Consider the following 12704-nt stretch of genomic DNA (forward strand, 5'->3'; position numbering starts at 1 on the left):
TCTCTAGTTTCTCCCTCAAATCTTAAAATTAGTTTTGTCTTGGGAAACCCTTTTTTCAGCAGTTTAACAAAATGTTGACTTTTCTTAGCGAACATAGGAATAATGACCCATGAGGAATTCAGTGTTCCCAACAGTGCCTGCAGGGATGTTAAGTCTGTTGGAGCTGGCAATTTGCCTATCAGCTCTTCCTGCTGCCTATGTGGAATTCTCCCATCCTGCCCCAACGTAACTCCTAGGTATTTCATCTCCTTGACTACCAACTGTACCTTAACTCTATTAACCTCGAATCTTGTTTTCTCAGTTATCTTCAATACTTCCCTTGTTACTTTTCTACTTACTGTTTATCACTTCCATGTATCAGTATGTCATCTACATATGACAACATGCAACTTTGACTATTGGAAGAAAGTTTGTCCCACATCCATACCACATATGTGTGGCATATTGCTGGGGCATTGTGACATCCTTGGGTACTCAAGTAAAACAATACTGTTGTCCCCTGAATGTGAATCCAAATTTATACCTGCATTCTTGTGCCAAGGGAATGGCAAAAACGCATTAGCCAAGTCCAGTACTGAAAACCATTTTGCCCCTCCTGCTATTGCTGCTAGAATTTCAGGGTATTTCGCCACAACAGGAGCTGTGACAGGAGTCGCTGCATTCTCCTGTTTATGCTAGGAGGGAATGATGGGTGAACTACAGTTTGTCCTCTAATCTCAATACCTTGACCCTTCCACTTTAGTTTGATTGCAGAAAGAAAAGCTCCTGAGTAACAACCCCATCCAGCCCTACCTGGGACTTTCACATATAGTTGTAAATAACAGCTTGTTGTGAAAAGGAATTTGATGGCTCATTACATAGAAAAAGCTAATTTTCCATTGATCTTAAGCCTCAGCATATGGAATTGTTTGATATGATATTCATTACTGGTGATAGGATAGGAGAATTGAACTACCTTTGGATTTAAAATAAGGCAGGCAATTAGGGGGAATCATGTTTTTGCTGATTTGTAATCCATACTTTTCATATGGAATAAAAAGAATTTAGATGAGTCTCTCTGCACAACTCAGCATATGCAGTGGCAAGTAAATTTACAGTTCCAGGAGGAGCATCTAACAGTCACTATTCCTTCCCTGTAGCTCCAGAAGTGATGGTAAGTTAGGGTACAAACAGACATTGCCTTTATGCCTCCACAATTTTGTGGCAGCACAGAGGGAAAGCAAATAGATATCTGTAAAATTTGTCACACTTCACATGCCCAAATTTGTGGCCCCAAAAGTTGGGCAGGTGCTCAAGAGCCTGAGAAGCCAAATCCCTGCGTACCAGAGGAATTCCCGCACAGGATTGGGCCTCTCAAGCCCCAGGAGTGTCTGCTGTGCTTTCTCCGCTTACAGAGACATGCTCCAGAATCTCCAAGGTTGTTCTCTATAAACAGGGAAAGCTGGGGCTCCCTGCTTACAGAAACACACCTCAGAGAATCTCTGGTGCACATCTCTGCAAATGATGGCTTTCTGCACTTACAGAGAAGTGCCCCAGGGACTCTCCAGGCATGCCTGTGCCAGAGGGGAACATATGACCTGTTGTCCTGCACAATCAATGGGTGGGACAGTGGGTGATATGTTTTAACTTAGTGAAGTGGATCAGCTGTACCAAAACACATCCTGCCATAGATGACCTGCATCATTTGGTTATGTCTGGTTATACCCTTAATTCCTACTGTTGTGGGATGCAGGTTACTCACTTCACTTGGAGGGGAGTGTTAGTGCTGTGGCTGTGTTCTCATCTTAATCTTTTCCTTCTGCATCTCATGTAAAACTGGGTAGTTCTGATGTGGCCAGCATCGGGATGTCACTCTTTCTTCCCTGAATAGCCCACATTACATTCAAATGTAGCCTCTTAAATTTTCAGTCACTTCCTAGACTAGAAATACATTTTAAAACACGGGCAAATATAAAGCAATCTAAGCCGTCATTGAAACACAGAGCATTCTTCTTCTAAGTTTGTCACTGTATGTGATACCACAACAAATTGTATGTTTCTACTGAACAGTGTCTTAATAGAGCAAAACCACAAACACTTTCACAAAGCACAAGGCAAATTTCCTCTCCTCTTTCCCCAAAGGGTGTTGTTTCTGTACTTGCAGTGTAGAGCCTATTTTGTCTCTAGTTTCTCCCTCAAATCTTAAAATTAGTTTTGTCTTGGGAAATTAATCCCTATAATGTGAACAGTACAAATTATAGGAAATGCTGTAATTATAACACTAACCACTGCAATGTCAGTTTTGTTTTTTATATCTTCATAGGAATTTCAGCTCTTAGGTGATGATGTTATCAAATAATTTACAAATGCTTCATCTGTATTTTTCTTTTTAGCAATACTTTCATGCTGGAGGAAATGGACTGAAGAAGAACTTCTTGGAGAAGAGCCCAGACCTACAATCCCTGAGATATGCTCTTAACCTTTACACGCAAACTACCGATGCCTTGATAAAGAAATTTATAGACACTCAGACTTCTCAAAGTAAGTAACTTGAAAAAGTGGGGCTGTAAATGCATCAAAGAGCATTTTAAAGATGTAAATATGCCAGTTATAACTGTTAAAACATCTTCAGGTTCTAATGATTATGGAACTGAAGACATCACGTTTACTTAGTCTAAAAAATGTTCTTCCTCTTTGTCAATAAAATCCAATGCAGCATTAATAACAATCTTAACAAGAACTAACAAACCTAAGTGAATAGCAGTAATATATTCTGTTGTACACTTATATTTGCATATGCAGGCAATGCAAAGGGATGGTACAGGCCTAAGTGTATGATGATATACTATGGACCAGTTCCTCTGCTGGTATGAATCAACACAACTGAGTTGAAGTTAATGCTACTAACTTGATATACCATCAGTAAACATCTCGACCTACAGTAATGCATACAAACTGAACAGGTTGATTTAGAATGTACAACCTTTCATTACCATTAAAATGTACCAGTTTTCACTCATGTTGGAAGCCCTTACTCAACAAAATGACCTCAGTTTCATAATACAATGTATGATACCATAACTATGGAAAATAAAATTCAATACATTTCAGCAGCTATAAATATTTCCAAAATTATCAATTACTATTTGTAAATATCTACCATAAATATATGCTCCATACTTTCTTCTTTTGACACTCAAAACAACAAACTGTAGAAAATAGTGCTCTTGGACAAAACATTGATTTCACATCATGACAAAAATATGCCAATTTTCTTCTACTGACCTGAGCCCTGACTTGTTATGGCCAATGATTATTTGTGTCCCAATAGAACAGAAAGGCATTCATGGAATCATTGAAAAGCAGGGTTGGGAGGGACTTCATGAGGTCATCTAGTCCAGCCCCCCATTCAAGGCAGGATCATCCATGACTAAACCATCCCAGTCGAGTACTTATCTAACCTGCTCTTGAAAACATCTAAGGATGGAGATTCCACAGACTCCCTGAATAGCATCTTGGCTTACCCAGCATCATACTGAGAAAGCTCTTCCTAATCTCCATCCTAAATTTCCTCGACTGCAATCTGCTTCTAATCTTGCTTCTAGTCCTCTCCCTCACAGCCACAGAGAAAAATTTGTCTCCATCCTCTTTATAATTGCCTTTCAGGTATTTGAAAATTGTTGGCAAACCCCATCTCAGTCTTCTTTTCTCTAAAGCAAATATTCTTAGTTATTTTAGCCTGTCCTCATAAGTCATATTTCCCAGGCCTCTAATCGTTTTTGGTACTCCAATGAACTCCAAGTTGTCCACATCTTTCTTGTGCACAAATTTCTCTCTCAGTGCCAAACAGGGCAGGAGAATCACTTCCTTGACTTGTGACTGATGTTTCTATTAATACAACCCAGTATGCTCTTGGTCTTTTCTTGCAGAAAGAGCATGCTGTTGGCTTATATTCAGTTTATGGTTCATTGTGACCTCTGGGTCCTTTTCTGAAGTACCCTTCCCCAGTCCTTCCCCAGTCTGTACTTGTGCATGCAACTATTCCATCCCAAATGCAGGACTCCCCTGACTGAATTTCAACTGACTGGTTTTCAACAAGGTCATTCTGAATCTTAGCTCTACTCTCCAGAGCGTCTGCAGCTCAACTTAACCCAAACCAACTTTGTGTCATCCGCAACTTTGCTAAGTGCACACTCAATCCAATCCTCCAAAACATTAATGAAGATAGTAAACAACACCAGTCCAGGACAGATCCCTGGAAAACCTGGTTGTTCCCTGGAAAACCCCAGCCTTTGTAGTCTGACGTACCTGTCCATGTAGTCTATCACTTTGCCATAGACGTAAAAGGATCAAGTTGATCAGACATAGCTTAATTTTGATGACTCCATGCTGGTTGTTCCTAATTACCACATTTTCTTCAAGGTGCTTACAAACAGACGTTTTGACTCCCTGCTTCATAGTCTTTTCTGGTATTGAGGTCAGACTGACTATAGTCAATAATGTACCAGAAGGTACCAAATCATGTTTCTTTTTAAAATAAATCTATGCTTTTTACCAGTAGGTCTCAACAAAAGTACTGCAATCTGGCAAGTTTCATATCTAAAGGTAAACACTGTGGGTGGAGGTCCTTCCTATGTTTGGCTTAAAATTGAGAAGACTGTGCAGGTGGCTTAAATGGGAGCAAGGTGATGCTTAGTGCTCTCTTTCTTTTTAGGTTTTTCTGTTGTTTCCATCACCTATGGTTTCTGAGAATCTTTCATACTGAAAAACATTTTTAGTTTCCAATGTGATGATTTTTAAACGACAATGTTGAAGTTAGATCCTTTTTAAATATCTGTACAGTAAACCTTCAGAGGTTGACAGGCTCTTAAAAATAATTTAAAGCAGAGAACACTAAGTGCTAATATACTAAGGCCACTTAAAATGCTCTATCATTTTGTTTTACATTGCTCATGGTGTATAGTCTAAGTGCATCAATAAAAACTGGACGCTTTCTGTTTAATGGGTCATGCTATGCACTGAAGAGTACAAGCATTCACAAAGATATTTTCAAGCAGTCAAATGGCTCCACAAAGCCCAAGAAACTTTCACATTAATCCCTGTTGCTTTCAAAGGCAGTTACTGCTTGTTATTATAGAGTATAATATTTCCTCAGGAACTGTTCTCTATGCAGGAAAAAGTGCATTAAACTCCATACTAAGCAAGTCTTCATATAGAACATTGCTAACTTTTGCATAATACCAGTCTGCACAAGATTGCACCAACCATAAGGAGTATTTACAAAAATGGTCCTGTCCATTACTTACCATCTTTGAGTTTCTACTCAATTTGCTGATTTATGATAATCTTTCTCTATCTTGTGAGAAAGTTTTAGTTGAACAGTTTAGTTGAAAAGTTTTAGTTTGAACAGTTAACCTGATAGACAATCACTTTTATCTTTGAAGTAAATATGATACTTACAATTTAAAGAGCTGGCTTGGAAGATAAATGTTGTTGCTTGCTCTTGAGAGTCATTGTTAGAAGTGATTTTCCAAGCAGCTCCTATATTGGATGAATTGTCTTCATTAACAATTCATGTATTAGAAGAGAGAAATGCTATAAAACTCTAACTTGTAAGAAATAGATTTTTTCCTTAAACAAGATAACAGTATAGATTTAGGCAGAGGATGATTAATTACTTACTCATTCTAGAGTACATTCTGTTTTTCTTATGCACATTTTCATTATACCTTAGGCAATGAAAATAGGATGGGCTGTACTTATTAAATTGAGATTATTTATAATTTCCAAGCCACAAAGCTGAAGGGCCTGACTTTCATTAAGAGGTGCCTAGGGTCTTGTAGTCCTACATTTACACACACACTTAGAGTAGCACAAATGCAACAATTGGGGATGAGCACTAAGAAAACTGGCCTCAACATCTTACGACCTCATGATGGTCTCGTGACTTAAATGCATAAACAAATTGTGAGAACAATGGAGGGGTTTTTTTAAGTATTGATTTATTTTTTTTACTAGTAAATGAGCTAGCATGTACTTTTAAATTTAATAACACAAATTATATTGAATTGAATTAAAACAATTGGTCTTTTTGAAACTCACTCTTCCTCTTCCTATGTTCCTAAGTCTAATGTTTTGCAAAGATATTCCTGATAGAATTTCAGCAGAGAAGATATAAATTTATCAACATTTCTGGTTCTTCAAAGGCTTTCACAACTAAAAATACATCATAGTAAGAATGCACAAGAGACTTTTTCAAGATCTGATTTTGTAGAATATATTGAAGAATTTGTACAATTATCTATGTTTTCCAAATAGCTACATATCTAACGAGTGCATTCTGCCTAGAATGACAAATAGAGAAAAAAATTATAAACCTAACTTGCTTTATTGCACACACAAATTCTGTTTAAGATTCCCAAAGACAAACTTGAGTTGCTTGTGCATTCTAAGTTAATAGAGGTGAGAAGCAGCTCAGAGTTGAAATGAGCCTAGACACAGATTTTAATGCTACCTAGTAGTCAATAATGAGATATCTCATTCTGTCTTCATTTTCACCTGCCAATTAATATCAAGCAGTTCACAATATTATCTCATTTCTTCTTTATTGGGACTTATTCTAAAGTTTATTCACCAAATGGTTCCAGGCATATAAACTGCTCAAGCAGCAATTCACTAAGGCTAGGGACAGACATTCATAGTTTCATAGTTAGTAGGGTCAGAAGGGACCTGAGCAGGTCATCGAGTCCGACCCCCTGCCATGGCAGGAAAGAGTACTGCGGTCAAATGACCCTGGCAAGGTGTTCATCCAGCCTCCTCTTAAAGACCCCCAGGGTAGGAGCCAGCACCACTTCGCTTGGAAGTTGGTTCCAGATCCTAGCTGCCCTGACCGTGAATTAGCGCCTCCTGATATCTAGCCTAAATCTACCCTCTGCCAGCTTGTGATTGTTATTCCTGGTCACTCCTGGTAGTGCTTGGGGGAACAGGGACGCCCCCAGTGCCTGCTGATCCCCTCTGACTAGTTTGTAACAGGCCACTAGATCCCACCTCAGCCTTCTCTTGTGGCGGCTGAACAAGTTCAGATCCCTGAGCCTCTCCTCGTAGGCCTGCCCTGCTGCCCCCTGATCATGTGGGTGGCCCTCCTCTGGACCCTCTCCATGTTGTCCACATCCCTCTTGAAGTGCGGCGCCCAGAACTGGATGCAGTACTCCAGCTGTGGCCTGACCAGTGCCACACAGAGGGGGAGTATCACCTCCTTGGATCTGCTTGTGATGCATCTGTGGATGCATGACAAGGTGTGGCTGGCCTTCCTAATTGCATCACCACACTGCTGGCCCATGTTCATCTTGGCATCAAGGATTACTCCAAGATCTTTTTCTGCCTCTGCACTGATGAGAAGGGAGTTCCCCAGCCTGTAGGTATGGTGCTGGTTGTTCCTCCCCAGGTGCATCACGTTGCACTTGTCGGTGTTGAATCCCATCCTATTCTCATCCGCCCACTCCTGTAACCTGTCTAGGTCTGATTGCAGCCTATTCCTTCCTTATAGGGTACCCACATCCCCCCACATTTTAGTGTCAAAAAGCCTAAGCCTGAATTGATTCAATCCTTGCAGGTTAGTCTAACCTGGTTAGGCTGAACTTGTTAGAAACTGGAAAGGCATTCTCTCTGGACTGAGGAAATTCAGGCACATGCCTGCAGTGGCTCAGGCTACAAGCCAGGGGGCACTAGAGCAGCCCTCCCTTCCCTTCTGCAGCCAGCTAAGCTGAGGGGGGCGTGGCCAGGTGGCAGGACTCTCTCATTAGGAAGGTCTGTCTGCACAGTCCCAGGCTTTTCCCTGCTGGCTGCTCAAGGGGCGGGAGTGTTACCAACCCCCAGCCCAGGCCTAGCACTCTGAGGCAAAGGTTGAGGGGGGAGGGGAGTGCAGTGCTGTGCATGCATCTGTTGATGATATGGAGCTTTTCAATCTCCCTCCCTTCTTCGTCATACTGTCTGCAGCAAGCTGACAAGCAAGCAAGCCAGCTGGAGCTGATAGTGATAACAGTCTTTATCACCTAGTTAGCAAAACAATGGCCTCTCTCCATTAATTCAAAATTCTTAAACAGTTTACCATCTGACCTGGCAATTAGCTCCACACAGCCCTAAGCAGTCAGTGTTATGTCTGCCTGCCCCAGTGAAATTGGAGATAGACTAGCATTAGCATTAGCATTAGCTAGCATATCACATGCCTAAGGTCTGTGGGGCTGGGGTCCATGCCATGGGAGATGGAGGGGGAGGTATTTCCTGCTTGAACAGTGAAAGGGGGGGTTAGGGCAGGGGGGAGCCAGGAAGACTCTGCTGTGTCTACAGTCTCTGCTGGAGCCTTACACAGCATTAGCTAGCATATCACATGCTGGCTATGGTCCGTGCTGTGGCAGAGAGAAGGTATCCCTGCTTAAGCAGGAGTGGGGAGGGGGCAGGGAGAGAGGGGCAAGGGAAAGCCAGAAGACCCTGCTGTGACTGCAAGTCTCTGCCAGAGCTCTGGCCAGGGAGCAGAGGGGAGGGACCAGCTCTGCTGTGGAGCAGAGAGCTCCACCAAGCCCAGAGAGTGTGCCGGGATGCTAAGGAACTCTGATGTAACTTAAACTACCCAGGGGTCTGGGACAGACATTGTATAAACTGGTTTGACCCAAATCATTAAGTCTGATACTACATTCAACCAGGTTTCTCTCAAACCAATTTCAGCTATTTTCAAACTGGTTTATGTGCACTGAACATCTGTTCTGTTACAGGCTTAAACCAGTTTCTGATCACTTAAACCAGTTTATGTGCAATGTCTGTCCCTAGCCTAAGTAGCCTAATGCAGAATTAATTGAAGACAATGGAAGAGATACAAGATTAGGAAAGTTTCAGGCTTCCCTAAATCCTAGATATCTCTTCCCCTCTGTCAATTGCAATCCTTGATAGTAATGCGTGGTCATCCTCTACCTGCTTCAGATATTTTAAGACCCTGATTTCTACAATCTTGCTACAACAGATCTCCTGGCTGGTGAATGCAAGGCTTTAGACTTCTGAGTCAAAATTCTTAAGATGCTAAGACTTTTCATGTGTGCAGCAGTTCCAGGATGAAGAAAGGGCATGTAAGGTGGTGCATACCACCTCTTATGGTTACTCTTAGGCCCCATCTACAAGTTATACTTAAGGCATGATTAATCAGTTAATCACACCTTAAGTGGTCACCTGGTCACACATTCAATCAATTAATGGTAAGATAAAAAGAAGAATGAACCACAAAGTTATTCCACAGAATATATGTAATAACTTTGCAGCTGCTTCTTATCATGCCATTAATTGAAAGTGTGGCCAGGGGCCACTGTGTCTGTGAGCCATATCAGCTGATCTGATCTCCCAGCTGGGGGAGGTCCATGTGCACCTCAGAGCCTGGGAGCTCCCAGTTCATATGGCAGGAGGCACAATTTTGTGGATCACACATTAGATCCCATCATGCCTTTGCCTGCATGTGTAGAGGGGCCCTTATGTTTATCTACTGCTGTAGCAGTCTGAGTAAGAGAAATGAGCTAAAAGGCTGTAACTTTAATCCTGAATAAAGCAAAATTAAAGTTACAACACTTTTGCTCCACTTATATAGCTAGAGGAGCAGGCAGATGTAACATTATAAAATGTTCTGATGTGACTGATATAATTTAATATCAATATAACTGTCCACAACAAAAGATATCCCTGCCTTTGAAGTTTTGGGAGTTACATTTTGCCTATTTGTAAGTCAAATGCTATCATTGTTTGCAATGAACACCAGATGACAGTGAAATTGTCTCTCTATTGGGAGAAATAAAGTGTAGCAATGGCATTTCACCATTAGATCAACCCAATACTTTAGAGACAGGGAGTTACAGACAGTGCATTGAGCCTAGCCAAGACTGCCGCCAGGATTTTTTCCTTCTCTCCAGTTACAGTATAGCATGTCTAGCATTTCCTCTAGGGACCTTGCAGAGTCAAAGTGAGGGAGACAAGGGCAAAGAGGCTGCTGCCATATAGTCATTTGTCAAAATAAGGGCCCTCATAAAGCTATCCTCACAAACAGTTGTTTCATAAGTACAATTGGTTTAAATGTCACTGTAATTACAAAGACTATACAGTCAGTCCTCTTCTTCCCTTTTTCTTCATTTTAAAGGGCTTTGACATTCCCTATGCACATTGCTGTTGTACTGACAGGAAAGTGCTTGTACAAGTATAGCTTAATTCTCATATGGGATGGGTAGGAAACTACACCAATGAAGCTCAATCTCCAGCCCACGGGCAAAATCCAGCCCAAGGATTCAGCCCAGGCAAAATCGAGCTCATTTATCTGGCTTTCAGAACTGCAGGAATTAATGCTGCCACCTCTCTCCAGCAACCACATTTATGGACCCATGGGGAGCCCTTCAGGCCAGATTATGTGGCCTCACAAGCCCAACTGCACTGGCATGCAGGGTTGCTCCACAGCCAGATCCAGTACAAAGGATCAAGATGGTGCATGGGATTGTGTCATGGATGGATCCAGTGCGTATGGCTGGGTCAGTGCACCACATCACACTCTGGATGCCAAACCACACTGGATCAGGCCTGTGGACCAGCCTTGTGCCACTCATCTATCCCACATGGCCAGAAGGCTGAGTTCCACTGAGCTACAGTATGTTGCACCTTTATACTGGTGTAACAGCTTCCACAGTATCAACAAACCACTCCCCTAAACTAAGGGTGTCAAATAAATGGCCCACACCCCTCAATCTGTCCCACTGGGCTACCAGCAGGCACCGGAAGTTGGGGAACATGGCCTGTTGCCAAATCCAGAGCCCTGTGGCCCTGCTGGCCATCAGTGGTGAGGTTGGCTCTCGACTGTCACACCTGAACTCACTCCTGAAGACCTGTCACCTCTGGTCCCTGTGCCACCACTGCCATGTCCACTACAACAGCCCTCATATCCTGAGCTAAATCTGGCCTACAAGGAACACCGCAATCTGGATCTGGATTTGGATCTGGATCTGGCCTGGGGCACCAAGTGAGTTTGACACCCCTGTGCTATACCAACATAGTTACACTAGTTAGAGTAGTACAAAAGCTGTGTTTCTGGCATGCTGGCTGAAAGCTGTCATTTTTTCAGAAAGTCCCAAGTCAGTGGTTCTTCCTACATTTTGAAACATCATTTTTAAGGGATCATGTTGCCAGGAAATTCATTTAAAAACAAGTTGTCTTCATTTTTGTAAGGTCAGAATTTGGCCTTATGGAGAATGTAAAGTTAAGAAAAAAAAATGTTATCATACCAGAAAGCAACATGAAATTGGCTTTTATTTTTTTAATTCCCACCATGTTAGAGGGAAATTTTGCAAATGTACTGTGATTAGTCTGGAGCGATGTTGGAGAACTGAAGAAAAAAATTGTTTCTTTTAAGCTCTGTCTAGGTACCACAATATTTTGTATATATGTTGCAGGACAGTTCCGTGCCCCGCTCCTAGTGAGTTATGAACTTAAGGGGGGAGGTGTGTTGCAGGACACTTCCATGCCCTGCTCCTAGAAAAGGTACAGGTGCCGGTTGCCGGGGCAACCACAGTTTGGTCAGCTGACCAGAAGGGTGCAGGGCCTGGCCTATATAAACAAGCCAGGCTGAGGCCAGAAGGGGAGTTCCCTGCTAACATCCAAGGGAGAAGGAGCTCTGCTGGAGTATGCAGCCTAAAGAAGCTTGATGGCCTGAACAGCTTTGGTTTGAGGACTGGGTGGAGAAAGCCCTGGTAGGGATTTGAATGATGATTAGCCAGGTGGCTTACAGATTACATGTTAGCCAGGAGGCTTAGTTTGAGTTACAGCTGGTTGGCTTGTGTTATTGAGTTTGCTGTTTGTTATTACACTGGAGGACCGTGTGAGGCTGATAGGGGTTGGAGGAGGCCTCATAAGGGCTCCACAGTGGTGTGGGGACCCCAGCGCCAGAGAGGGCACAGCATTTAGGGGGCACTGACCCCAGCCCTGAGAAGGGGCACAGTGCATTGGGGGCCAGGTAAGGTTGAGGCCGCCTGAGCCCCACAAGAGTCGTAGACCCAAGGAGGGGATTTAGGGGCCAGGTACGGCTATGGCCACCTGAGCCCCAAGCGCGGAGAAAGGCCCTAGTGCAGGCGGAGCCCCAGGGAGGGCGCACAGGTGAGCAGCCCAGGGAGGGCGCTCGCTTAAGATCTAAGAGGGGAATTTGGGGGGCCAGGCACGGCTATGGCCACCTGAGTCCTGATTGTGAGACAGGGCCCCAGCGCAGGCAGGATTGTGAGGGAAGGCCCCAATTGCGAGAGCAGGCCCCAGTGTGGGCACGGCCACAAGAGAGGCCAGGGAACGTCTGTGGGAAGCGCAGGCAACTGTGAGGAAAGAGAGGCCAGGGAGCGCCCGTGAGGGCGCAGGTCCATTGAGAAAGTGGCCAGAGAGCCTATGAGGGCCTGGGCCAGGGTGAGAGACCCCCAGGGAGCCCGTGAGGTCGCGGGCAAATACGTGAAGAGGCAAGGGTGCCCACGAGGGCACAGATAGAAGCTGACTAGACAATATCTGGTACATCTGTGAGGCTTGGGGCATGGTATCGGGGTGGTAGGAGCCACACGTAGCCCCTAAGGCTTTAGTGCACAGTCATCTAAGACGGGGCACAGGCTTGGATACATCAGGGGTACCATGTCCAAGGGGGCGAAAAGGCAGCCTCCCATAACATTAATAACATCACA

The 12704-nt window shown here is 43.4% G+C and overlaps 1 protein-coding gene across 1 annotated transcript in view; it reads left to right on the forward strand.

The window, feature by feature from the left end:
• UNC13C (unc-13 homolog C) overlaps window positions 1-12704 on the forward strand; it is a 692691-nt gene that overhangs the window by 623447 nt on the left and 56540 nt on the right. The window contains exon 30 of the mRNA XM_019504241.1: window positions 2373-2520. Within this exon, the coding sequence (XP_019359786.1) occupies window positions 2373-2520 (148 nt within the window). The remainder of the gene's footprint in view (window positions 1-2372; window positions 2521-12704) is intronic.

This window comes from Gavialis gangeticus, unplaced genomic scaffold, assembly GCF_001723915.1.
Source record: "Gavialis gangeticus isolate Ggan-Ray unplaced genomic scaffold, GavGan_comp1, whole genome shotgun sequence".
Classification (NCBI taxonomy): domain Eukaryota; kingdom Metazoa; phylum Chordata; order Crocodylia; family Gavialidae; genus Gavialis; species Gavialis gangeticus.